This window comes from Phaseolus vulgaris, chromosome 7 (genome assembly GCF_051622355.1).
Source record: "Phaseolus vulgaris cultivar YP4 chromosome 7, ASM5162235v1, whole genome shotgun sequence".
NCBI lineage: Eukaryota > Viridiplantae > Streptophyta > Magnoliopsida > Fabales > Fabaceae > Phaseolus > Phaseolus vulgaris.
The window spans coordinates 3,466,762-3,494,384 of record NC_143504.1 but is presented as its reverse complement, the minus strand read 5'-3'; the positions used below and the strand labels follow the sequence as shown (position 1 = coordinate 3,494,384).

Genomic DNA, 27,623 nt, shown 5'->3' with positions numbered 1-27,623 from the left:
TCCACGCAACTTAGAGAAAGGGAAGGTCTACGGAATGTTATCCACATGGGGTATGCCACCTTTCTTGTTTCTGTAAAAAGGGTGTGTGCACTTAATCATAGTTAGTCTAATCCAACTAACGACTAACAAAGCAAATGTTGCATAAGTGTTGAAAAGTTAATTAATCCTGTGTATCCCACTACTTTGAATTAGTTGTAAAAGTGTCTCCCCCATATTCTTCGCTATGTTCTTCGCTTCTCATTAGTGCTATATCAGACATCATTAATAAATTGTCTCCTACTATTGACTGCAAATGCATTAGTTGTTGTGCAATTAGACTAGATAATTGAACAGATAAAGTGTGACAACTAATACCAGCTAGCCAAGAACCAGCAAAAACTAATTCCAACTCGGTTTTGTTTGTAACTTTATATATATAAAACATGCAGACTTTGTTTTCAAATTATCCATCACTGAGATCATCAAGATATGCTATCTATTTACATCGATCACATCAGAAGGAAATTAACATAAGTTGTATTCTGACAAGTTATGTATCGATAAGCATATTATTGGACATAAAAGAAAAATTGCTTGGATACCATAATAAGCAATCTGTGAAAAGTTATAATATTATAATTAGAGTTAGAATGAGACATTTTGAAGTGGTCATCACGTTTGAGAATTTCAATTTAATTGATTAAACTAAAGTAACGCTACAGTCTAAATTTTATTGCGCTGGATTGGCAGAGATGTACAGGAGCTGACCACACACTATAAGTCATGTAAACCAAAATAAATTAAGATAGCATGTTCGTCCTTACATGCCTCTAAGATTGTGCAGAAGGAAGAGAATGCAATAAATATTGCACAGTGACAACTCCTTTGAAGTTTCCAACTAAAAGGTTCCAATGTACGAAATGCTTATTTAATGCTATCTTACTCTAATAATCCACCGAAAAATGGCATGCAAAGACAACAATATGTGCTACAAAATACATGTATAATTAAGTAGGGACATATGAGAGCAAGCCCCTACAAACAGACCAGGCTATTGTTCATGCCCTTCTGGAAGTGCTTGTAGCTGTAGCTATGGCTGATGAATAATGAATAAGTTTGGTGTTTTGAGAGTAAGTAGGGGTTATGTTATAGTATAGTAGATTATTAGGGTGGTTGAATATTATAAGACCAAGGGTTTGGCCCTGGTTACGAGGTCAAAAGACTGAATCCCCCAATCAAGAAACCCGCTCCCTCCCCTATGACCAAAACCCCACTGGCCGACAAACTACTTCTCCCTTCACATGCAAACAAATCATCTTCTTAATCTGTCCAAAAACCCTTCTTATTTTGTTCTGTCTCACTGCTTTTTTTCCTTACAAAACTACTTAACAAGAAAAGAGAAGAAACGGTAAAAAAACTTGGGGTGGACCATTTCTGAATCTTATCCATCCATCTACCATGTAACCATTCAATTCAAGCACACAAGGAAGTGAATAAGAGCATATACAAATGAACAAAATTGTTCCCAATTTATTATGGAAAATATGATATAAATATGTCCAAATTTGGTATGGTCTATATGAGACCCATTGAACAAAAAAAAAGTGCTTGAAACATATTGTAGAGAGTGCTGATGATAGCCTCAATTCTTCATTGCCAACTTTGTCCTCTTCCCTCAGAGACCACTCCTTTCACTTCAAGAGATGTAAACAAGTGTGGGACATTGTTGGAAATGAAGAGATACACAGAGGGGAAGGCACTATAGCTTAGCAACATTCATGGAAAGATTAATTACCACAGTAAATAAATATAAGACATTCTTTTATTTTGGTTTTGAAGGAAAGAGAGAAAAAGGGGTATCAAGGAGAGGTGCCAACAATTCCGACAATGACCCGATTAAGTGGTGACAATTTCATTTGTTGTCCTTGGGTTCTGCTCTTCTTGAACAGAGGCTCTGGTGGTGAATATAATGATGACCCCACTGCCCACGAATCGTTGGAACCATCAGAGCCAAATGCAGCATCAATTACGCCACTTGGGCTATCTGGAATTTCCTCATACTTGCGTTTGTAAATGTTGTTGTTAAGACCATAATTATTGGCGTTTGAGCGTTGGAGAATAGCATTATAACACTCATCTACTTTCTCCTGTTAGTCAAATGCACAGTAACTGGGATCAAACAATGTGCTTATCACGTGCATTAAACACATTTTTTAGTCTTAATCTAACATGTTCATGCAACTCATGTTCTTAATCCTAATAATAATGGAGTTGGAGCAATGTTGATAAACAAATATCATCACTTGAAACAAACACTTGGACATCCTGATCTAGGCACTGACCTTGCTAATTTTGAGAACACTCAGAAGCTGATTTTTGTATTCCATCCCACCACTGTGTTCAATCTGGTCTATAACATGCAGCATTGTTGCAGTGGCCAAAACAGAGGGAAGGCACCCAACAAATCTCGAATCTAGACATAAGAAGACACAGACATGCCAAATGATAAGAAAATCAACACAATAGCATCTTCATTCATTCTTTGTACTGATGGAAAGCATTAAAAGTCTTGAGTCAACTCAATAATGGTATCTGAAATAGTGAGGCTATAGTCATTATTCTTAATGCTTACCTAAAAGCACAGACAGAAGAAGATGCTCACAGTGCCTGAGAAACTCCCAGTGAAGATGAGTTTTCAATCCAAGCCTTCTTATAATGTGATCTAGAAACGAGAGTGGGGTCACGGGATGCATCTTCCATTTGAGGGTGGACAGCACCAGCAGCTCCATTCTCTGAATAGTCTTTGCCTCAAACACATACTTAGTGTCTTGCACCTGAAAACATATAAACAAACACGTGTGATGAGACATCTACCTAAGATGAACAATAAAAAAAACGCACTCAAATGAACAAAGCTTTGTGATGATGAACCTACTTGAAGGTCCAAGAGAAGGGGCACTTGAGTTTCTTCAACTTTAGCAGCCAAAGAGATGCAAGTGACAGCCACAAGCTGGATCATCCAAGGCTTCTCCCTTTGAAAATGGAAGCTTAGAAGGAACCTATCCAGGTAAGTAACGGCCAGTGTTGCAGTGAGAGCAGAGAATCCATAGTGAGCATTGACTTTAAGCATCCATTCCACTGCCTCACGACGAGGCTGAGAGAAACAAGGGTTCAAATGCACATGATTGTTATTATCATTACTATCACTGTTGAGATTGTTACAGCCATAAACTTGTTCATGTTGAAGCTTCTCTTTGGAAAAGAGAGAGCTTAGTTCCTCGTCTTCCCAGAACAAGTCTTGCTCCAACAAGAGCAGAGGGAAGAGAGAAGCTCCGGCAGAGTGGTGCACGTGCACCCCACATGCATCATTGTTTGTTGTGACATCACTGTCCTCATCCTCTTCTTCCCACTTTGCTTCATCACAGTAAAGGGCATCAAGAACAGATGAGACATTCTCATTATGCTGTAGTTGGTGATTGTGTTGCTGAATTGCCATCTTCTTCAGTTAAGAAGAGGGTGTGTAGTCCTTTGTTCATTATAAAAAGAAAACACTCATTCTCACACCCATCAGTCCCTTTTTGGATTTCTCACTCTCTCTTTTCTCAGTGAGTGAAGAAGTGATGAAAGCAGAGAAAGAAGAAAAGTGGCAGGCTGTGGAGAAAGTTGAAAGGGAGAGATTGATTCTTGTTCAACTGAGTGGGTTTCACTCTTGTCTTTTATACACACATTTATTAGAAAATGGTGTGAAGGTAGCAATGAAAATGAAAATGAAAATTGAAAAATGTTTAGTATTGATTATTGAATATGTGAAATAGTGTGTGCTTTCGGTGTTCTTGTTGAGTTGGCGGGCAGAATTGCATAAATCTAACGGCACACAGACCAAGTTGGACCCATGACAGCAACTTCTTATACTCTCAAATTTAATTTTCCCACATTTTCACAAACTTTTGCCCTCTCATTCAATTTCTTCATGCAACATTAATCCACTTATAATTAATCATATTTCCAACTTTATGTGCTTTAAATTCACACCCAATTTCCTACAATCATAAACACACCCCTGGACCAACACTTCCCAGAGAAAACTAATTTTAGTTTTTTATTTTATAAAGTTCATTGAATATTAGTTTAAATTTTTTTATTATTAGTGTTGAAAAAAATTTAATTTAGAAAATAAACTAAGGACAATAGCAGACATGTAATTAGAATTTTTAATTTGAAATTATATTATTTTAAATTTATAAAAAATATAAAAGATTGTGCTAGTTGTCCACTATTAAAAAAATTAGAGGATGATCATGGTATTAAAAAAATAAAATACTTAATTGAATTCAAACTATTTTATCATCTTAATCTATATTAATAATGATGAAAATAATTAGAGTCATGATCAAGATAATATAAAAAGAGTGGAATTCAACTTATCTTAAAAGGCTCAAGTTATTCTTACATTGAGTTAGTCTCTTTGTATATAGAATGAAATAAGATTTTATGGACTATGTATTTGGACAAATAGTGTTGAATAATTGGATCTTGTAGTTGGTCAAGTAGAGTAAGATTTTGAGCTTGTATTTGGGTTAGTAGTAGATTAGGTCTTTTAACCTAATTAGGATTTCAATTGGACTTCCAAATGTCCAAGAAAAATCTTAGGTCAATCTTACTTGAACGAGGTAGGTCAACTAGGATTGAAGAATGCATGTTTTCCTTACTTGTTCATGTTGGACACATGACTACTCATGTGAGAAACATGTTCTCTTCAACGTCTAGTTTGAAGGGATTTCAAATTTAAATTTTTCGCTCCTTATGTCTTTTGTATTTTTTACTTATAATGTTCAATTTTGATCATTCCTTGTTGATGAATTATTTCTAAGTTAGTTTTCTTAGTAGACCTAAACCTAGACTCCTTTGTAGTTGAGTTGGCCTCATCTTCCACCATATCTCTCTCCTTATTCCACTTTGCAAAACCTTCCAATTCTCAAAGGCTAGACAAAGAGAGACAAAGAGAATGTTTATTTTCATAACTCCTATCAATGTATATAAAATTATCTTTATCATTTTGGTAACTACTTTTATAGATTTTTTTTATTTATTTTTCTACCTCCTAATGTAACTAATTCTTATATTTCATTTTGGTGTATATATTCTGTTATACAACTTTACCGTTACTAACTTTATTCTTATTATGTTATGGTAAGTAGGTGTTGTGAGGCTTATATTTTCACTAGTAAATAGTTATCAAATAATGTAATTAGAAAATTGTCTCATTTTTAACCTATTGATTTAGTTATCTCCATAACTAAGTTGGCTGACCGACATAAAAGATCGTGCACATGCCATAGATTGTGGTGAGGAAATATTTATGTTACTAAACTGTGGATTCTAGAAAAAAACACAGAAAATAATGCTTGGCCTAGAATTTGACAACACACATAAAAGTGTTTGAATGAATAATGTAAATCAAATATTGTGAATAAATTTGTAAATGACTAAAACTAAAGGCAAAAAATAAATGAGAAATAGGGCTTTTGGTAAATTAGGTGTATGTGGGAGTTTGGCATTTATAAGCTTGTATAAGTAACTCTACTAAACCTATCTAACTCCACACCTCATTAAGCTAAGTTTAGACTAAAGGACCATGAAATAACTACTATCTTGGTTAACTTGCAAAATTTTATTTAATAATTGTGAATTTAATTGGCTCATTAAGAAACCATGTAACTCCATTTTTATATTGTGCAAAGTTACCTCTCATCTTTCACAATAATGTAGGGGTGCAGGAAGTAAAATGTAAGGGTGTGGGAAAAAACACCCATCTATTCAATGCAATTCACTCCTCCATATTTTGGGCCGAGTTTCGTGGGCTGGGCTCATTCAACAGAAGCAACACGGGCCTATGTGACAAGTCCATTCCCAACTGTCCGAATTTTACTTTCTGGACCTTAATAATTACTAACTGCATGTATATAAGAATAAAAAGTCTAAAACGCCTTCTCTCCTGTATCATGCTGCCGCAACTAAGTAAGTCTCATATTAATGTTTATTAATTTTACACAATTTAGATATTTTTTACAAGCTACAATTTATTTTTGAATTTATTTATTATATTTATTTTTTAATTTTGGATTATGTATACACAAACATTTTATTGTGAAAAATTTATATATATATATATATATGTGTGTGTGTGTAATAAACTTTTTATCACATTTTTTCATTCTACTACTTAAGATATAACACACTATAAAAAAAGTATTCTTCTTAACTTTAAAAAATAAACCATATTTGTCAGAACAAAAAATAACACACGTAATACAAATTATTATTACTTATTTGATTTAAAAAAATAAACATTAAAAGATAGAGAGAGCCTCGATCTTTATAATATTCAAATATATAAAAGTAAACCTGCAGAAGTGCTGAATTTATCCGAGTATTTTTCTCACCCACACTGTTGATATTAAATTAATTTTTCATTGATTTTATTTTGTATAATTAAGTTTTGTTTTTAATGTTTTACCATCACAATATATAGTAGCTTGTGGGCCTCGAATTTGTTATAGTTAATGAATATTTGTGTATGTTTACAATTTGAATCTACGTATTATAAAAATGTTAACATGTGTTTTAAAGGTATTAGTTAAAGAATTAAAAGAATAAAGTTTATTTATAGAAAATGTACCGATATATTCCATGTGAGTTTTGTAATGCATCCTCGTATGGTTTTAGTAAAGGATTCTTCTTAAATTCTTTGATAAGTACAATTCGCAACACTGGTTAGCAAAAAGTTTTGTAAGTTTTAATTATTTTATATGTAAAATATTAATTGTTAAAAAAATTAAGATATATTCCAAAATATATACTGTGTATTTCAGAATTTACAGTCTAGAATACATCTTATCTATTCTAGAACATGGAATCTATAATCCATATATTGTATGTTATAATATTATTGAATACTCTATCTTTTAATATTATAAAATAATCACTCTCTTACCAATCCTTACTAAGGTTCAATTACTTTACAAATAACATTAAGTTTTAAGAATTTTGTTTAACGTAAACATTCAAATAAAATATCAACATAAGTGTTTCTTGATATAAAGTGTACTTTTAGGTAGCTCACATTTACATTTTCAATATAATGAATGGATGCTGGAGACTTTATTCACATTGTTCCAGTTTATTGAATCTATTATTAATTTTGCAATTATGAAGCTTGGACAAGATATAATAATGTCATCTTTATGTTCACAGAAGAAAGAAAATGAAGGGAGAATCTGATAGATATAATAATATTGTGATAATGAAAAAGCTAGAGCGATAAGAAAAACGAAAGAGTGAGATATATGTTTTTAGAAGGCCTTGCAGGGTGTATCAGTTGGGGGAGGGGGACAAATCGTGCACATAACTCTGCCTATTCTTATTTGTAACTTGTGCATTAAGTCAATGAAACATCCAGATTTATCATTACAACAAACGAAAAAACAAATGGATGACCAAAATATTGTTGTGGAAGCTGCAAGCAATTTTATGTACAAAAATCCAAATATGAAGATAACAAATTGATGTAGTTCAATCACTTTCGTAGTCTTCGTCATCTCCAAAGGTAAAAACAGAAGCATCTGCAGCCATGGCCTTAAACTCACTTTCTGCGCTGGGCACCTCGATACTGGACACTGTTTTTCCGTCAACATTACTTCTTGGCTCACTAGCGTGATGAATTGACGTGGAGGAGTTCTTGTTTCCCAAGGAAACTTGTTCTGTTGCATGCGATAAATTTGCAATTTGATTTGAAATTCTGTTGGAGTCGGACCCTCTGGTATCATTTTTAACTGTTTCAACTGCTTCAGAAGGTACTTTTGTTTGCTTGGTTTTTGAAGAAGCAGATTGCTCTGCCTCGCCATCTGAAAACACATCATCTTTATCATTATTATGAGACTCTGATTCTTTGGCCGCATTCTCTGCAGGTGTGCTCCTTTCCACTGGCGCAGGACCAGCAGGACCAGCAGGACTGTTACTTGAACTCTCATCTGATTTTGTTGTAGTAGTTTCAGGTTGCGAACTTACAACATTGCCATTATAGTCCGCGAGCACAATCTCAACCACAAATCCCGGAGAAGGTAATTTTCTCTGCCAGAAGTTCATATCAATTAAAAATACAGTTGATAAGAAGATCCAATTGTGAATGACAGACATGGAAATGCTGAACTCAACAGAAGCCAGATATTTTTTTACCAATAACCACAAAACTTACCTTGTCAAAGCCATCAAGATCACCGGTGTTCAATACTTTTCTATTTTCTGTCATAGTTGTGTTCAACCAACTAAGAGTGAAAAGAGCAAGAAATTTCAACCCAACGTTAAGACCAGCGCCGAAGAGAATTGATCAATAATAATGAAAAATAATTAATACCAGTAAAAATCTCCTTGGCGATCATGAAATTGAATTTTGAAGTCCCCAGCCAACTCTGTAAGACCAGGCTCTCCTGGCAAAGCAAACACCATCACTCCCTTCTTTGGTGCACTAAACCAAAAATCTTCTGGCTGCAAATTGTGAAATCTCAAGTCACCCAGAAATCCATCATACTTGGGGGAGGGGAGGGCGACGAAAAACATAACTTTGGAACAACAATTCAATCAAATATTTATAAACTGATGTCATATTACTAATGAAACGCACCAAAAGCTCCTTGGTTCTCGGATGCTTTTTGGTTGAGAACAACACACCTACACATTAGAAATGGGTTAGAGTCGATATCAAACAGGGTAGTCTATCAGACACTGAGATCTTACATTCCACACCTTCGGAGGGATCAGATGTCCGTCAAATTCTTGACAAAAACAAAGCAGGTCATAATGTCATGCAAATATATATCTAGTTATCACTACCCAAAACTAGTAAAGCAAACAATTCCTTTGTATTGTAGCTAGAAATAACATGCATTAACAGGTAGACTTTCTCCCCATTTTATATCAGTCACGACTCTTCCCCATACACATCTGAGATAAAACATAGCTATTGTCCTCGGAAGAAAATCCTAACGAGAATATGCCTTCTCAGTTCATACTAAAAGATCTGAGTGCATGACATAGAGCTAAACAATATATAAAACACACCACAAAGAAACAAGGACAAATTTAATGACCAGTACAAAAGATGCTTCATAAATCTACTAACAGAATGATCAAGGACAACATGTATATTTGTAGGGAAATTTTAGTACAAGACTGTCAAGCATACCACTATGATCTGAGATAGTTACAGAGGGCCTAATCCAGTAAGGGCATCTGTGAAGCCGGAATCCCCTAAGCATGCACCTGTACGGAATATGATGTCAGTATGGATACTAAGACAAGTACATACTACAGTCACATCTTGGCCAGTAAATACCTGCGGGCAGGAGGGTTTTCGCCATTGAAGTAAGTTAAGACTCGTTCAAAATATTTGACATACCTCTACAGAAGAAAACAGTAAAACATAAGAAATTACTCCAGAACTCACAGAAAACATCATTTCCAGAAAATATTAAAACTCCAGTAACAACTCCTGAATCTCCAAATTTCGACCTAATTAACCCATTGCATAGCAGACTTACAATCTGACTAGGCAGAACAAGTCCCTTTCCATCAACACATCTTTTCTGATTATAGTAATCCATCGATTCCTCAGCGGTTGGGAAGAACTGCAGTACATTTTAGTCATCATATCTAAGAGTCAAGCACAAGACAGAAAGTGCAAATATCAAGCACAGTCATCATATTTTAAAGAAAATGCCGAGAAACTCTTTACCTTTAAGAATAATAGAAGACTAGAAATCATCAACCCTGTCCTGGCCATTCCAGCCTTACAGTGGACAACCACAACATTCTCAATGTCTTGTTTCAACCATGAGTAAGCACTTTGACAGAATGATATAATCAGTTGAATTGGTGGGCAATTGTGGTCATCAAAAGGGAAGCTGGCCACCTAAAAGAAGAAATTTCATATTTCAGATGCAAGAGTACAAGAAGCTGTTCAAATAAATTCCCTGAAAAATATAATGTGGCAAAAAAGCAAACTTGGAGTAATCTAGGTTGTCTAGAATCATGATCAAGAAGTAGGAGCAGATGGGATGTGAATGATTGTTAATTGAAGAAAAGATAACCTCAATACTACTATCCAAAATTGAAGGTCCATGTTATGACCAAAAGTTTATGGTGTATAAATGAAATTTACAACCCTTAAGCAAGTCTATCACAATTGTCCCGATAAAGACTTTAATGAAAATTTAGAAATCACCTTTCCCTCAAACAGTGATGCATCATACAACCGCTCAGAACAAAGATTATAAACCTTGTATTTATCCTACATACAGAGAAAGAAAAATGTCAAATGTAAAACTAAACAAGAAAATGATAAGCAAGGAAAAAGGCTAGTTAAGTTTTAAACTTTGAGGAACTTTGATAAAAGAGACACCATACAATTGAAACTTGTTGAACCATAAAATATGCAACAAACAGAATAACAGAATATATTAAGCATGTGCTCATATCATATGTAATAATAAAGACAATTTTATGATACTTGAAACAGAGATAAGGAATAAACATTAGACAGAAAATTGCTCAGGAGAGTCTCCCAGTCCCAGCCCTATCGTATATATAGAGAGAGAGAGGGACAGACAGAGAGAAATTTTGTAGGAGAGGTTTCCCATAATTAGAGAGAATATTACAAGACCTACAAGACATTCATTCAGCCAAATTATCTGGATTATATTCAGCTAGTAAAAGGAAACAACTACAATGAAACCAATAAAATATTCTAACTCAATTTCAACCTATACCACAAAATCTAAACAATACAATCTTAATGTAATACTGACATTCAACCTGAAGCCAGTGCATACAAGTTGTGTCATTTATTCAGCTTGCTACGTATGTATGATATATCCTTGGTCCACATAGAGATTTACTGAGGATGTCAGACTGATGATCATTACAACCAACAAATGTTGTAGTGAAATAGACTTAATGAAGTCACAAAACAGCTATTTCAGGATCCAGGACCACTGGATTCCTGCCAGTTGAACCTGTTGAGGAAACGTGGTAGACAAAGGAATTTCAGACAATATCTGCACAAAAGTCTCAAGAAGAACTCAACAACAACAGTAAGCAATACATGGGAAGTTTTAGGGCAAAAAACAACCCAGATACAGCCGCCAACCAAGGGACAAAAAAACATATTGGGGTAGCAAACAAAGTGTAGAAAGCCACCACAAACAAGATGCCCAGAAATCAAACTAGGTGAAACAAATGGAGGGATTTTCAGAATTAGGATCGACCAACAAACCTGAGCCATTGGCTGCATGGTAGAATATGCAACTTGACATGGACTATAATACCAACTTGACATGCAAGTTGAAACAGACACAAGTAACAAAAAAAAATTAATTGAAAACTTCCTAGACATATAAAATATGTAAAAAAACTGACAAGTAGTTTCCTTCCATAAATAGGGAAAGAATATTACAAGATATTCAGCCTAATTACCCTAATTATGTACAACTAATTCAACAACAATAGCCATAAACGCCTTATCACACTAGGCAAGGTTGGTTACATGGATCATACAATACCATTTGCCTTGATTAAAGGCCAAATCTTTTTAGATATTATTCATGAGATTGAGATACCTTTCCCTTTTGATCCCTATCTAAAAACCATGCAATCCATTCACCCCAAAGACACTTCTAGTGGCCTTCTATGTACACTTAATAAAACAAAATAATAACAATGAAGTTGATCGAAAGTTCTAACACAATTTCAGCCTATATCTCATAAACCTTAATAATCTTATCACAATCTCAACAATACAATCTTATGGTATTATCAACAACAATAACTAAAGTAAGGAAATTAAAATAGCCAAAAAATGCAGAAGATAAGTTTAGCAGTTTAATATCTCCTTTCGTTGTACAAATCTGAGCATAATAGCATACGTCTAGCAAAATAGGACCCAGGAAACTTGAATAATATCCAAGAGCAAACAGGTTCCCTATATATATCCGAAGCTATCAGAGGATATTCTATAGAAATTAATAGCAAAAATAGAGGAGAAATAAAAGGAAACAAAAACAGGCATTCCATGATTTTTTTTTTTCTCCATGTTTGGCGGCAAAATAACATAAGAGAAAAAGATGTGGGACCCACCTTCAAACTTTTCACTCCAGTATGAGAAGAAGACAGAAATCAATTTAAGCTTAATAGAGTTCCAATCCAATCCCTCAACTTCTCCTATCTGAACATGTCTCTTTCAATTTCAGGGTATTTTTGTCCTTTAAACAAAAATACTTCATTCTTTCTACTCACCTGCTATCCAACTAAATAAGCGGAGACTTCCTTTTCTTCATTTTGGTATGATTTTCTTTCCCAACATTATTTTCTCCCTCACCAAACCAAGCATTAATATAGGCATCAGAAGGGGTCGATAGAAGAAGTAGAAAAAGAACATAAATGTAAAAGAAGCCACTAATATTTTCCCATGGAAGCACTCCTGCAGACATCTCTGCACTCGGCATACAGCTTACTGAACAGAAGTATAATCATCTGCAGCTCTTTCCTTGAACTAACCTGCCAAAAATAATCATTCTCAATCCACTACACCTTCTGTATGCAACTCAGACAAACTCCCATTTCACCCTACCACCACAGCCACTTTTTTGTGCCTTCTAGTATATCACTTTCAACCTTTGACCATGACACACGTGGTTCACCATCTGTCCTCCGGGTTATATTCCATTTACTAACAAAATAAGCCTAGCCAGACTTAACTCCTCTAAAGTGATTACTATTACTAATAATATAAGCCTGGCAAGATTTAACTCCTCTAAAGTGAAAGAGTGCACTGTAACCATTGGTATATAATGCAGCTATAACCATTGGTATACAGTACACAGTGTAATAAAATGTACGTACATCTTAACAAACTATAGATTAATTAAAATCTTAACTGCTGAGCCCAAACTCCCTACTTTAGAGAAACCAAATCCATGCCTAGCAAGAAGGGGCGGGGTGATCGTATATTCATAGGCAGCATTCACTTCCAATAGACCAAATTAAACAAGCACTCAGTATAAAATACAAATAATTTATGGTACATACTTTTTTAAATGAAACAAAAACAACATTCCATACAATACAGCATTGATTTGTATCATACATAAACTACAGCAAGGGCATAAATATAACATCCAGTAACTTCATGCATCAGAGTGTGTTTACTACCTTATGCTGAGTTTCAAAAAACTTGATCACTTCTTCCATATGATTTCTGTAAAATCCCTGCATTACATTTTTAGATAGTCAAAATGGTGGTGTTAAAGATAAGGATAGCGATAAAAAAACACAGAATTTTAACTCACTTCAACATAGCCGAAAAACCCAGAGCTCATGTCACCAGCAGGGAATCCCATTGCAATGATGTTTTCAGTGATATATGTCATATCTAAATCAAAACCTCCTTCCTGAAAATTAAAGGTAAAGAGTATAAAAGTGGACATGGGTATGCATCAACCTGGTTCTTTGAGAAGCGAAAATACAATTCAGAACGAAACAAAGAAATACAAAAGTTCGAACTTAATACACTCACCAGTCAGAACAATAGTTATATAATAAAATTCTACTAACAGTTTTGTCAACCAAAGAAAGGGACTAGAATGTTCTCCATACAGAACCCTAAACTATATAACATATTTTTAACTGGGAGTAAGGAAATGTCTGCAAACTTCAGGCCTTATAAACTCAACACCAGCTATGAGATCTAATTTAAAGCAAAATATAAAAACATTGGTTAGATCTTTTTGCTTCTGTATTACATAACAGTTTATTACATAATAACAGTTACATTGCAAAAGTTATAAGCTTCAGCCAATTATTAAGGGATTAAAGCAATGTTCCCAATAGAAGAAAGAAACAATATTTTTTAAAAATGAGAAAGACTTTGTGAAAATCATCTTTATAATAATAAATACAAAGTATATTAGTAGTTTGAACAAGAGCATCACCTGGTATCTGCGTTTATTCTGGGAAACAACATGGCGTGCCTTAACCTGCACAGCTTTCACAGCATTCTTAGAAGTGTCAACCAGCCCTTTCGTAATGCTTCCAAACAAATTAGATTGTACAGCAGTTTCATTGGAACTTTCATCTGCTACAGGAGACTTTGGAGACATCCTCAATCCCAGATTACTAGTGAAGCGAGCAAAAGTTGATTTCCCAACATTTCCACTTGATGAGTCATCTTGGGAGCCAGAAAATGACTGAGAAATTTTCAAGCTTTTGGCCCAAGACGATATGCCAGGTGGGGACAGCACAGAAGGTGTCTCACGTGCTGAATTATCTTGCTCAGAAACTAAACCAGCATCACTCTCTTTAGCAGGAGAAGAAGTGGGTGGATCTTTGATAAGATGTGAATCAGACACATCAGCAGGCACTGAATCCATTTTATTACAAAAATAGCAACAGCAACTTAAGTTGAAATTGGAAGTCTTATCATTAGGTGGACCAAGCCCAACAGTATCTTTCTGGTTGAAGCTGCACAGGACAAAAAATTCAAATAATGTTTCTTCTTAATAGTTGCCTATTCATCTAATCATTCTTGTATACTCAATAATATGATCGATCATAACAATATGCTACTGGGTGAAAGAAAGACAATGCATACATAAGCAGTATTGGCCAAAATCAAATCGACATACATTTGGCATAACAGTTTTCGGGAACTTCACTTGCAAAAGGGAAAACCCAAAAAAACTATCCGGAAACCCGTGGAAACACTTCTGGAAGATTCAGTCAGGTCCCTAACTAAAATCTAGCTAAAACCATTTCAGGAGAACGATTTCCGTGAATTGAACCTTGTGATTTTCAATTTCCAACTAAAGTAAAGCATGAGAAGATGGAATAAAACGTAAAAAGCTGAAAAATTTAGCGTGGATTGGAATTCGGAAAAGGAGTCGTGTAAGATGCTTAAAAACGTAAAAATGATTCGAGAGAAAGAAAGAAAGGGGTAAAAGAAGTAGTTTCAGATCTGAGAAGAAGAGCTTGTGTTACCAGAAGTGGAATCAGAGGGAAGTGCAGAGCAGTGAAGGAGTTTATTAGGGTTTCGAGAAGGAAGAAAGAGAACGGAACGGGTAGTTGAATTTTGGAAGGCGATGCCGAATGTCATGCACGAATGAATGATGATCACTGTGATGTCAAACACTTCTTTTATCAAACGGTTGCTGAGAGTCCAGGGTTATGTTCTGCATACCATCGTATATTATATGATTTCAGAGACATTTTTTATTTATTACTTTTATATTTTTAATAAATTGATTTTTATTTTTTTTTAGTAACTGAGCTTCTACTAATTTATTTTAAAATATTATTAACTATTTACATAAAAATTAAAATAAATATCCAGGATAAATCTAATTTGTTAAAAACACAAATGTTTATTGAAATAATGTAGGAAGCATAAGTGATATTTTATTAAAAACATAACAAATACTAGTATTTATTTTAGAATTATAAGAATGTGAGTGTCATTTAATATAATATTAAAAAAAGTGCAATCTTTCTAAACTTTTATTAATTGTAGTTAAAAGCTTATAGAAATTACAAATAAGTTTCACAAACTCAAATAAACTGTTTATAAAACTTCTAAGTAGTTTGTTAGTTGAATACTTCTTAATACACGATTTTATTATCATGATTTTTATTTGTTGTTAAAACTATAAAATCATAAATAAAAGTTATTAAACCGAAAGAGATATTTGCAAGAATTATAATTAAAATTCAGTAAATAATATATTATTACAAAATTATAATAAAATAGTATTTTGTGTGAACATAGTCAGAATAATATTACAATTTAAGACTTTGTAGAATTTTTCCAAACTCTTAAACATTTTTTAATGTATCTTGTTCAAGATTAAGTATATTTTTTTGTTATTTGAGCACGAAATGCTTTTTTTATAAAATTCAATTGTTTAGCAAAAAAATCTTATTTTTCTATTTTCAATTAAATATTGAATTAGTATATTAATTTGAAACATAATTAAGTGTATTGTTTTATAAAAGTATAAGTTGTTTACTTTTTATTATTGGATTACTTAAATATAATATAACGTTCTCCTTAATTGTAGTTACGTGAAAAAGCGGAATTAGTTTCTGATTTAGTGAACCAGAAGAAATTACGATAGATTAAAATAAAATCTTGGAAGGAATTTGTTTCAATGAAACTATTAGTATTCCAAAAATATAAAAGTGAGAATAGTTATTCTTATATTTGTCACAAAGTTATAAAAAAAATATTTCTAAATATGTTATTTTTAATTATGTCTGTGTTAAAAGAGATTCACCAAAAAATAAAGGAAATTGTTTTCTAACCTTTAATATAATTTTTTTATCAATATATTTCTGAATATATAAATATTCTTAGATTGGAAGTTTGTATTATTCTTCCTCCACCCCTACAATTTTTTCTTCCTGCATCCCGACAATGTTATGCAAAGACTAAATTATCCCTATTATTTTTTAAAAACCCTAAAATACACTTGAATTGTATTTATTTTTTTTGCATTATGGATTATGGAATTCGGAAAAATTTCAGATTGACACTTCCGGTAAAATTTTGGATCCACCATTCAATAATTCAAAATATGTATTTCACATTCAAAAATCCATCATTCAAAAAAAGCATTACAAATCCACCAATCTGTAACAGAAATATGCATTACAGATTCAGAAATCCGTAATTAAAAAAAAAACATTACAGATCCACGAATCTATAACAGAATTAGACTTCTGATTCAGCAATTCGAAAATCAATAATTTATGCAAAAATTACTTCTGAAACACCCCCTCATCTAGACAAAACAATATTCAGTTCCGGATTGATGAATCCGTAGCACACTCCCAGATCCCTGTTTCCGGTAACCACTCAAATAAAAGATTAAGGCCAGTTTCGGGATTTAGAAAATTATGGGGTGCAGGAAGAAAATTGTAGGGGTGCAGGAAGAAGAAGCCAAACAATAATATTGCTATCTGAAATCGAAAACATAGAAGCCCAACAGAGATGGACCAAGCTGCATTGTGGGCCAGTGGAGCCACAACCCTTAGTAGACCTTTCTTTGTGGGATGTTTTCCTTCACCCCATTATTACTAACTGAACTCCCATACAAACTCTGCGTAATATATTTTTAAAAACTGAGTTTAAACTTTCACCCGTTGCTCTTTGTCTGTCACCAAGATGTGACACAAAATATACGTATATCTGTAAAATACATCCAATTCACACTCCAATAAATTATTATTTTTATTCTTTTTTTTTTTAATTTAAAATATTATTATTTGACGAGTTTCAAGGGTCTCATCATAGCATTGTCTTCATGATCCAAAACCTGCGTGAAGGAGTATATGCAGAATTAGTGTTGCTATGCCAGAATTAACAAAAATGGATTTTGCTTCAGAACTCAAAGAAGAAAAAGTGCTTACGTGGCAATGGTAGATGTACCCAGGTTCCGCGGTTGCGTCAAAGGCATAGGATTCATTGTTGTGTATGTGAGAAAACCTCACCGCGATCTTCGTTACATGCCCAGGAATCATCTTGAACACGTTCTTCCACCCTTTCTCGTGATCTTCCACCGCCACTTTCTTCCCGCGAACGTGCTTCTGCAGGTGGCACTGCACCGCGTCGTTCTTCTTCGTCATGCATTCGGTAAACTCATCAGCCTTCACCAGCGCCGTCTGATCCAACACCCGGAACAAACCCAGATGAATGTGAAGCGGATGATTATCCTCCGTCAGGTTAATCACATACCATACCTCTGTGGACCCCACCCTCGGGGTTTCCGTGACCGGTGCATCGTACGGTTTTGCGTTCAGATACAGGTGCGTTGGCTCGTCGTCTTCGGTCGTGTACTCGTACATAGCAACATACCGTGTGTGCGTCACACTGGATAAATCCGCGGCGGGGTACTCCACCAACCGCCGAGGAATCCGTGACGTGTCAACTTCTCGATCGGGTAGAATGATAAACTTCATGACCTTGCCGTTATCCTCGTTAACGGGGTCACCGGAAGGGTAAGGGAATTTTGCACCGTTAGCTAGGATAGCGACGTTGGTCTTTGATTGGGAGAAGTCAACAATAACGTCTGTGATCTCAGATGGCCCCACCAGGATCTCGTTGGTTGTTACGGGCTTTTCGATGTAAGCGGAATCGGACGCCACGTGGGTGAATCTCAAGCCGTTGGAGAAGAAGAATTTGAAGAACCTGGCGTTGCTGGCGTTGATTATGCGGAATCGGTACTTACGACGTCGTACCGTGAGGCGCGGCCACGCTTTGCCGTTGACGATGATGGCGTCGCCGAAATACTCCGGCACCCACTGAGGGTGTATATCGGGGTTGTTACCGGTGGAGTTCATGAAGAGGGAACCGTCGGTGCGGAAGCTCCGATCGAAGACGACCAACGGTCGATCGAATTCGTCGCCGGAGGGTAACCCTAACGGGTCCTCGACGGCGGGTTCGCGAATGATGTAACTGCCAAGTAAGCCAGCCAGAAGGTTGACTCGGGTCAAACCCATGGCATGATCGTGGTACCATAGATTCCCCGGTTGCTGATTATTTGGATAGTGATAGGTTTTCCGGCTCCACGTGGGTCCCGTTTCCTTGAACTTAGAAATGAACCACGAGTTCGCGTTTCCGTCGCTCTCTGGCCCGTGGATCCCACCGTGAAGGTGGACCACCGTGGGAATGCCAGGTGTGGTGTTGGTAATCGCGGTGGGGATTGTTGGGTCCCACGGAAGTATGTGGTGTGGAGGGAGGTGATTTTGCCACCTCACGTGCAGGTCAACGCCGTGAAGGGCCTCGATCGTTGGACCAGGAACAGTTGCTTTGTGCTTGGTTGTTCCAAACGCGTAGACTGTGGTTGGAGGCAGATCCCTGTGGAATTTCTGCAAAAGGAAAAAAAAAATGTGAATATTGATTATTACCATTTTTCTTAACATCTTCTTATCTAACATTATAAAATTAAGAGACGTGAAGATTGAATTCAAAGTGTAAAAAATTGTGGTGTGACTCATCTAATTGACTACATTTGGGAAACTCTGACCAACTTTGAAATGAATTAGTGCTGTAACAGTAAAATAATTGATAAGAGTGTGAGAGAGTGGTGTGAACGAGAAGACATTACTCATAGTGGAAACTGAGTTTTCAATGTGACGGCCAGAGTGGATGCCACTTTCAAAGTTTTGGGAACCCAATTCTTTGCGTTATTTATAGCGACTTCCATTCATTCATGTGAATAATTAAATGCCATTAGAAAATGACACTCACAGAATGATATTTTAAGGAGATGACACCCAAATTCCAAGGAATATTAATCAGTGTAAAGTATAATACAAGGTTAGTGACTATATTTATTTAATTCGAGGATTAATTAACTGACTAGAACCACCACTAATTTTATCTAATTATAAACCAAGGGATGTTCCTGAGAGGTGTCATCACGATTAAAAGTGACTTTTTTGGTTACACGGGAAAACAAACATACTTTTTCTAAGTTTCTAATGTGATATATATGTATAAATCAGCCAAAAAGTAGTGACAGGTATTTTACCCTTCTTTTTACTTTCTATTCATCCACAACTACCAAAGCTATTATTAACAGTTTTTAGAGAATGCAACCACGGTTGTTTGTTGTATATTTTTTTTCTGTCTAAACTTAGTAAGTCAATAACTCGTGCAAGGTAAGATTCAGAAGAACTATTTAACATAAATAACTTGAAGAAAAAAGGGGACCATTTACAAAGTAGCATTTCATATGGAGACGATTTATCTAATTTTACTGACTAAAACAGAGTACACATGTATTTGCAGCATTGACTTGGGCAAGGCACAAAGAGAAAAAGGAAACTTGAAAACAAGAAATAAACGTAAATTTTATGAATACACTGTGTTGTTATATATGACTGCATGTAAACATCATCTTACAATAATATGTTAGAATTAAGTTTCCTTCTTTATATTATATCAAAATTTATCCTAAAAAAAAGTTACTAGAACTATTATATCACGACAAACAAATTTGAGTAAGGATTGTATGAAAAAGAATCCAAGGTAGAGATGATTCTGTTGGATTGGAAACAAAAGACAATAATAACCGATACTTACTTAGTAAACAAACCATACAAGAACACTTCAAGTCATGGTTGTCAATTTGGAGTCAGAGGATAAACTTAGACTGTTTCAAACAGATTTCAGCCAATATTTATTTTGAGTATCAATGTGTGTATGTACTCAGGGAGATTCAATATCTGGGAAAAGAATATATATTAATTAACAAAAAGAAAAGGGTAAAAGATTGCACAAAAAACTGAATTAATTGACCTTGAATGAAATAAATTATTGATTTGAATTTCAACTATTAATAATTTAACTGAAAACTATTCATTCTGATAAACCAAAGCTTGTGAACCACACGAAACGACAGACAAAGAATTATCTAGAATTAGTCATTGCACTGGCCTAAAAGAGTGGTTTCAAAATTGAAAGTTCAATCTTAAAAAACTACTAGTGGATTTCAGCTGGTCTCAGTCTAGGAATCATCGAAAGCAGGGAACAAAGAACAATAGTTTAATGGTTAACTGAGAAAGAAACACAGACATACCCATTTCTTCTTGAACATCCCAATCTTGATAGATTTGGGTTTTGGGACACCATTGAAGACGTGGTAGCCATGGATTCTGGGCATATCTGGAAGCTCGTCGACAAACATCTCCAACTTGGAGAGATTAACAAGATGATCTAAAGCTGATGAACATCCTAGGAAAGCGACAAGAGTGAGAAGTTTAAGGAGCAATGTTCTGTCCATGGCTGTCTCAGAAAATGGACAAATATTGAACAACAATAGAAGGATGAGAAGGGTATTAATAGGACCAAGATTTGATATTTAATGGCTAATGGTGGAGATTGTGTGTTGTGCCACTTTGTGAGTGTTGGGGCCATGAGTGAACCTCAAGAGAAAAGAATGAAAGCTCCACTTTCGTGTTTCTGAGAAAGAACACGAAGGGATGGTGAAAATATATTCATATGAGATTTTTCTTTTGGTTAAGACTATAAATAGTGAAAAAAAAAACATATTCTTAATAATATAGTAAATTAATATTTTAATTGTTTTTTAATTTACAATATTATTATATTATTATAATGTATTGTGAAATAAATAGATATTGACTACTTTCTGCATTTCAAAGTAATTTTTTTCCTTTTTCTTATTCTCACTCTGACAATGCAATGCATGTTCTGTTTCACACTTTATTCTCTCTCTCTCTTCACACTTCACACTATTTTACATTTTTTCTTATTTCAACAATAAATCACACTCGTCATGTTTATTTTTTCTTGAATTTCTTACATGCATATTTATTTCAATATTTTTATGTTATTCCTTTTTTAAGTTTTCATATAAAATCTTAGTTCAATTTTTATTTTAATACTATATCTTTAATAAATTTTATAGTTTCATAAAAAAAACTTTTTAATCAAATGGTTTAAAGTATAATATTTTTTATAACTTTTGTGTATTGAGATATAAAAAAAATATCTCTTTCTTTAATGCAAGATTTTGTAAATAATAGATTTTAAATGAGTTCTTTTTTAAGAAAAAGTATTTCTTCCATTGTAAAAAAATTGCTGTTTAAAGTTTCTCTACACATTAATTACAATGCATATTTTGTTCTAAATCACTGAAATTCTATCATTATTTCGAAAATTGCGTTACTTTGACTGATAAAATAATTAATTTAAGAACAATTTATGGGGAAATACTTTGTTAAAATATGAAAATATTAGTCAAATTGAAATTATTTTAAATTGGCAGCTGTTATTTATATATTAAATATGTTTTTTTAAATATTTGTAAATATTTAATGTTTTTTTTAACATAGTATAATTATGTACATTGACCTAAATTAGTTCACTTTAATTAATATTAACCTAACAACAAATAATACATTCATTAACCTAATAACTTCAGTGGAAGGCCAAATAAAACGTACGCACTAAAAATGAATAGCTATGGTGACTGTAAAAGCATTCGTTGTTTATTATTGTATGAATGAAATACAATTTAGTTTTATATAATAATAATAATGATTATAATATTATAATAAATAATATAAAATCATATTAATAATACTCTTATCCTTATAATAATATTAGTAGTAATAGTAATTATTATTTTTTATAGTAATTATAGTAATAGTTATTATAATATTATCATTATAATTAATACTGTTAGTTGATAATGTTATTAATAATAATGATAATAATAATAATAATTTTGTTAATATAATTAATATTTATTCATTACAATTAATATTTTTTATTATAAATATTACAATAAGATTAAAATTATTTCAATTAAATGGAAATTGTATTTCTCAATAAATACTAGTGGAAACATGTACTTAGGCAAGTGTGTCTAATTTTGTTACGTTAAAAAAATTAAAAATTGATTTTTATCATAATTATTAAAATAAATTATTAACTTTTGTTAAAAAAAATATTCATAAAATAAATAATTTTTAAAATTTTATTATAGGTAATTGTTCCTACTAGAGAGATGAGACTTAGAGAACTATTGAAGTCTTCTTCTCCTTCTTCCGATCGGTCAAGTTGCTGGGTGATGAACTGGGGTTCTTCTCGTCCTCCTACTTCTCCTCTGGCACTCGGTCTTAGGTGAACACCCGATGGGGTACCTGCGAAGGCACTCCGACGCTCAAGTCAGTAAAGTGGGTGATCAATGCTCTGGTAGGTGGATCATAATAAAATGACATACCTTACTCATTGGGATGCGTGCTATTTATATTATTCTAATGAATCTACCTTGTTGAGCCCGATTATCGGAGTGGATCCGCTTAGGGTTGTATTACCTAATTCTTAATGACGGATTAACTTCACTGACATTGGTTTAAGCATTAACGGTAATATGGGTCGACCATCGGCCAAGTTTCCCTGGTCTCGGTCGTCTCGGTCAACTCTTCTAAAGTCTCGGCCAGGTAGACCGTCGGCCTCGTCGTCTTGGCCGAGTCTTTTGGGTCTCGGCCAGATTTCCCCTGATCTCGGTCAGCCAAGTGAATCTCGAGCAGGGAGACCAGAGGTCGGCCTCGCCCATACCGGTACAGTGATTAATTAAGTTTAAAAATAACTAAAAAATAAAATAAATTATATTGATAAGAATAAAATTAACAACTGTATACACCAAAAACAGTTAAAAAATACTTAATAAATTCTCTTTAATCACACTACTGAACATAAATATGATAAATATTAGCCAAACTAAGATACAGATACTCTCATTAACATAACTAGTGAGGGATGACTGGAAGATCAAATAAAACTTATATATTAGACTTGACGCGATTAAAATAATGTCTAGCTGACGTGTTTGAACAAACATTTATAGACATAAACATTACTTACTGAACAAAATACGTTTCAATACACCAATATACATTCTACAAAATAACAAAATTCATGAACTTCTTATTAAAAATTGTATTAAAATAGAAATAACTGTGTAAACACAGTTTCCTCAGTACAAATTTTAATTTGAAAACTCCTCTCCATATACGTGTTCAGAAATGGAAAAAAAAAATGACATGATTATGTTGTTAAATTCAGTATTTACTTGTACATGATTAAGTTGTTCTTAAAATGCAGGTCAGTGTTGAATATTTGTATTGAATACCGACACTCGTATGCATTCGTAGGACACATATATGTGAAGTGTGTAACATCCCTATATTTTTTTCATATCTATAACCATAATTTGTATGAAATATTAAAATAAATATATAAACATAATACAAATATATCTAAAATTTCATTATTATAATGTTTCAAATTATCTCTCTCTTCATAGGACTTGAAACATTTACATAAATTTTAAAACAAAATTTCAAAAGAACAATAAAAATTTTCCATTATCCATCTTCTCACCGAGAAACTTTATCACCTGTAACATCATCTGCTCCCGTGTAAAATACACGATCATCACAGATCAAAGAAAAACAACCACAAAACAAAACAAAGGGTAAGCTAGGTATTTTTAAAACTTATAACACAAATATGAGTTTAAACATCCACATAAATTCATCATTTCTCATGCATTTCACATAACCATCAAGTGTCTATCAACAATTTCAATATTCATCTTTCTCATGTCAGACTTCTACTGACTCATAACACATAGACACTTGACACTACTTCCGGAAGACTCGTGCGTTGACTTAGACTCAGAGATCTGCACCTGTCATACTACATCACTGTGAAATCCACACAGCTATGCGCATAATTAATCTCAATATCATCTCTCTCCTAGTATGACAGGGTTAATTCATATAACAGGTCAAGTTAATTATCTTTCAAACAACTTACCCATTCATATGAACCTCCTTCGACTCTCACCACCTGAATAACTTCATCTATATGATTTCATTATCTCAGGAGAGTCAGGATATCTCCTTTTAGACGAATCCCTAGTCAATGCACATCCTAAACAATCTTAACACGGTATTTTCTTTCCTGAAAATACTATGTCTTGATTAGAATTCATATTTTGAACCTCAAAATATCCACCATCAAACAATCAAATCATACCAATGTTTAAAATTTTCAAAATACACAACAATTCATTGACTAATCATATAAATGTCTAATTAAAGAGATTTTCAATTAACTATACATGAAATAAAAGTTTACATACTTTATAAGAAAAACTATATATAAATAAATAAATCAATCTTTTAAAAGCAAATAAAAATTAGTTTAATATATTTTATTTTTATTTATTTATTATTATTTTATTTTTTTTAGACTTTAGCTTGAGCTAGAATTCGCTAGCTTGAGCTAAAATCCACTAGAGAGCACCCAGAATTTTAGCTTGAGCTAAAATTCACTAGCTTGGGCTAAAATCCTCCTAAGAGCACCCAGAATTTTAGCTTGAGCTAGAATTCGCTAGTTTGAGCTAAAATCCTCCAGAGAGCACCCATAATTTTCTAGCTTGAGCTAGAACTTGCTAGCTTGGGCGAAATATGCAGAAAAATTCTGCATAACTTAATATACCTATCAGATTATAAATCAACATCTCATTCGATTCATAAATTATAAATCTGCACATTACATTGGTAGTTCCTGTTCAACATGATACAATCACTCTCATTGAATCATTGAGTTATTATCTCCATCTATACATATATATGATTTCTAATTCTACAACCATTTAAATCAAACAACCAATTCTCAATCACAACACTTTCAATTTCAATCAAACTACAATCTACTCAAAACAAGAAATCTTGCAACAAAATTTGGAATTGGTGATCACGTCACACTCACATTCAAATCTTCTAACCTAGGGTTCTATTGAAGATTTTAAACTAGCTTCCCTTACCTGGACTTTAGCAGATGCTCACTAAGAGCTCCAAACCCACCAAAAGCTTAAGGATACCCTAACCTGCACCACAGAGTCCTGATCACAAATCTAACTACATCACTAGGACCCTGAGCTAACAGAGACTAATTTTGAAGATAAAAACCTCACATGCAAACTTAAATTAAAAGGCAGCCCAACCAGATCAAAACTAACTCAAAGGAAAAAGAGTCAAGAATGAACTTACTCTATCTAAGATTTTGATCGGTCAATCTTGTAGAGTTCGCTGCCAGGAGTCCAATGGCAGACTCTGATCATCAAACTGACGAAAGAGGAGGTCAAAATCTAAGAGAGAAGGGAGAGGAAAGGAAAAAGGGAACAAAAATGAACATACTCTATGAAAGATTCTGATCGGTCAATGTTGTAGATCTCGCTGCCAGGAGTCCAATGGTGGACTCTGATCGTCAAACAGATGAGCGAGGAGGTCGAGATTTTAGAGAGAAGGCAGAGGAAAGGAAAAAGGAGTTTTTAGAGGGATGATAGTTCTTTTTAAAATGAATAACTAAATTTCTATTTATATAGCCTTTTCACTTTAATAATAAAATATTCAGGTGCCATTTTAATTGTACCATTTCTACTCTAAGACTATTTTTCTCGGTCCTTACAAAGTGTCTAATTTAAAAAGTATTTGTTGAATTTCTGACAATTATAGTACAATTTTAACACAATTTTAAAAAGGAAAAATACATTAATTTTCTAAAAATTCAAACTTGTTTTATAAATTTTTATTATAATTTTAAAAATAAAAAACAAATTCTTGTGAACCAATCATGAAAAATATCTTTATATTTCAAAAAATAATGTAAAATATATACATAAATTTTTATTGTCAATTTATATATTTATAATTTTATAATATATAAATCAGTGTATTCGTGTTCTACATTTTAAATATTTTAAAAATTACATGATTATTTGTATGTGTACGTTGTATCAAGTGTCAATATCAATTGTTCGTCTCAGTGTGTCTGTAGAGTTTAAAATGATTTAAAAATTTCACATAGTGTGCATTATATATAATAAAAAATACATAAAATTGAGTATATTGATTTCATTCCAATAAAATTGTTATTGTTTTGTTGTTTACTAGGAAGTGGTTTTATAGCAGATGATTTGACAGGATGCAGGAAAAAGTGGCATAACTCATTAAAGGCATTTTGGCATTCTCTCTAACTTCATTCTCTAGCCACATGCTTTGGAGGGTACACCTATCTTTCCCTGTCACTGCCCTAGCAAACCAACAAAATAATGTTCATTTTATTTACCAAGGTAACAAATGTGAGTGAAGTAGAAAACAAATGCTAACAAAAAAACAATTTAAGGGAATCATGATTGTTCAAGAGACCAGAAAGGAGAAAGTTGTCACAAAAACATTGGCAAAGATATTTCTAATATCATCCACAAACAATATTGGTTCTTTAGATGTTTTCATTTCAGAGATTCAAGTAAAAACAAAGAGAATTTATTTAATTTAGATTATCTGGTAGAGAATATAACTAGAGAAAAATATATTTAACTATAAATGAGTTAATTATTTTTTATGTTAGGATTGTTTCTATAGATACAAGGCTATCGCACCTGGTATTTTTTTTAATATCTTTAAAAGTTTGTTATGTTTTTTTTATAGGTATTGTATAAATTTATAATAATAATATTTTGGTTGAATTAATAAATGAGATAAATTTCTAAATATTATTAAAAAATTTAATATATTTTTATACATACATGTTCTAAGAAAGAAAAGAAAAACACTAATTGCATTTTCGTGATTTTTTTAATGATATTTTTTTTTTGAGATCAAATAAAAATTCGTGTTTTGAATTTATATATATTTAAATTTCCATGCAATTTATAAGAAGTGGTTTTTATTAATAATATTAATGAAATTATAATAATTGAGTAAATTTATATTAGTTAAGTAGAAAATATAATGTCTTTGAATGAGTTTTTTATTATTTGCGGAACACACGTCATCTATTTTTAATTTTAAAAAACTACATAATATATCATCTATAATAAAATATTGAAAAAATAATAAAAACTATAGATTTTTTTTACAAAGTTTATTAGTACAATGACTATGATTTGATGTAATATTGATTTTTCTTGTATACACTATTAGATAAAAGA

The 27,623-nt window shown here is 33.1% G+C and overlaps 3 protein-coding genes across 5 annotated transcripts; all 3 read right to left on the bottom strand.

Moving 5' to 3' along the window:
- Positions 1-1,483: 1,483 nt before the first annotated feature.
- Positions 1,484-3,936, bottom strand: CYCD3;1 (CYCLIN D3;1). Its single transcript, XM_068634804.1, has 4 exons — positions 2,915-3,936; positions 2,612-2,813; positions 2,322-2,452; positions 1,484-2,126 (listed from the first exon to the last, which is right to left on the bottom strand). Exons 1-4 carry the CDS (start codon positions 3,473-3,475, stop codon positions 1,839-1,841), a joined length of 1,182 nt encoding a protein of 393 aa, XP_068490905.1. The 5' UTR covers positions 3,476-3,936; the 3' UTR covers positions 1,484-1,838.
- A 3,442-nt stretch (positions 3,937-7,378) lies between these two features.
- On the bottom strand, positions 7,379-15,246 carry LOC137827863 (phosphatidylinositol 3,4,5-trisphosphate 3-phosphatase and protein-tyrosine-phosphatase PTEN2A). 2 transcript variants are annotated; one of them, XM_068634218.2, is made up of 13 exons: positions 15,067-15,246; positions 14,022-14,550; positions 13,380-13,481; positions 13,243-13,299; positions 10,259-10,324; positions 9,770-9,946; positions 9,576-9,662; positions 9,371-9,435; positions 9,221-9,297; positions 8,660-8,706; positions 8,393-8,523; positions 8,234-8,303; positions 7,379-8,109 (listed from the first exon to the last, which is right to left on the bottom strand). In XM_068634218.2, exons 2-13 carry the CDS (start codon positions 14,457-14,459, stop codon positions 7,552-7,554), a joined length of 1,875 nt encoding a protein of 624 aa, XP_068490319.2. In that variant the 5' UTR covers positions 14,460-14,550; positions 15,067-15,246; the 3' UTR covers positions 7,379-7,551. The 2 variants fall into 2 exon arrangements, with proteins under 2 accessions (XP_068490319.2, XP_090161278.1); XM_090305152.1 differs by having other exon boundaries at positions 14,715-15,217.
- A 1,762-nt stretch (positions 15,247-17,008) lies between these two features.
- Positions 17,009-21,119, bottom strand: LOC137827836 (multicopper oxidase LPR2). Of its 2 annotated transcripts, XM_090305129.1 has the most exons (4): positions 20,667-20,805; positions 20,171-20,313; positions 17,494-18,951; positions 17,009-17,399 (listed from the first exon to the last, which is right to left on the bottom strand). In XM_090305129.1, exons 3-4 carry the CDS (start codon positions 18,580-18,582, stop codon positions 17,346-17,348), a joined length of 1,143 nt encoding a protein of 380 aa, XP_090161255.1. In that variant the 5' UTR covers positions 18,583-18,951; positions 20,171-20,313; positions 20,667-20,805; the 3' UTR covers positions 17,009-17,345. The 2 variants fall into 2 exon arrangements, with proteins under 2 accessions (XP_090161255.1, XP_068490290.1); XM_068634189.2 differs by lacking the exon at positions 20,171-20,313 and having other exon boundaries at positions 20,667-21,119.
- Positions 21,120-27,623: the final 6,504 nt, after the last annotated feature.

Bases quoted from the DNA above. Each gene is read 5' to 3' on its own strand.
- LOC137827836 (XM_068634189.2), bottom strand. From the start codon at position 20,870: ATGGACAGAACATTGCTCCTTAAACTTCTCACTCTTGTCGCTTTCCTA. The intron at 18,952-20,666 runs GTATGTCTGTGT...TTCCTTTTGCAG, and splicing joins GGATGTTCAAGAAGAAATGG to AAATTCCACAGGGATCTGCC. The intron at 17,400-17,493 runs GTAAGCACTTTT...TCCTTCACGCAG, and splicing joins GGTACATCTACCATTGCCAC to GTTTTGGATCATGAAGACAA.
- LOC137827863 (XM_068634218.2), bottom strand. From the start codon at position 14,459: ATGGATTCAGTGCCTGCTGATGTGTCTGATTCACATCTTATCAAAGAT. The intron at 10,325-13,242 runs GTAGTAAACACA...CTCTGTATGTAG, and splicing joins TTTTTGAAACTCAGCATAAG to GATAAATACAAGGTTTATAA. The intron at 8,707-9,220 runs GTATGCTTGACA...TCTAATGTGTAG, and splicing joins AACTATCTCAGATCATAGTG to GTGTGTTGTTCTCAACCAAA.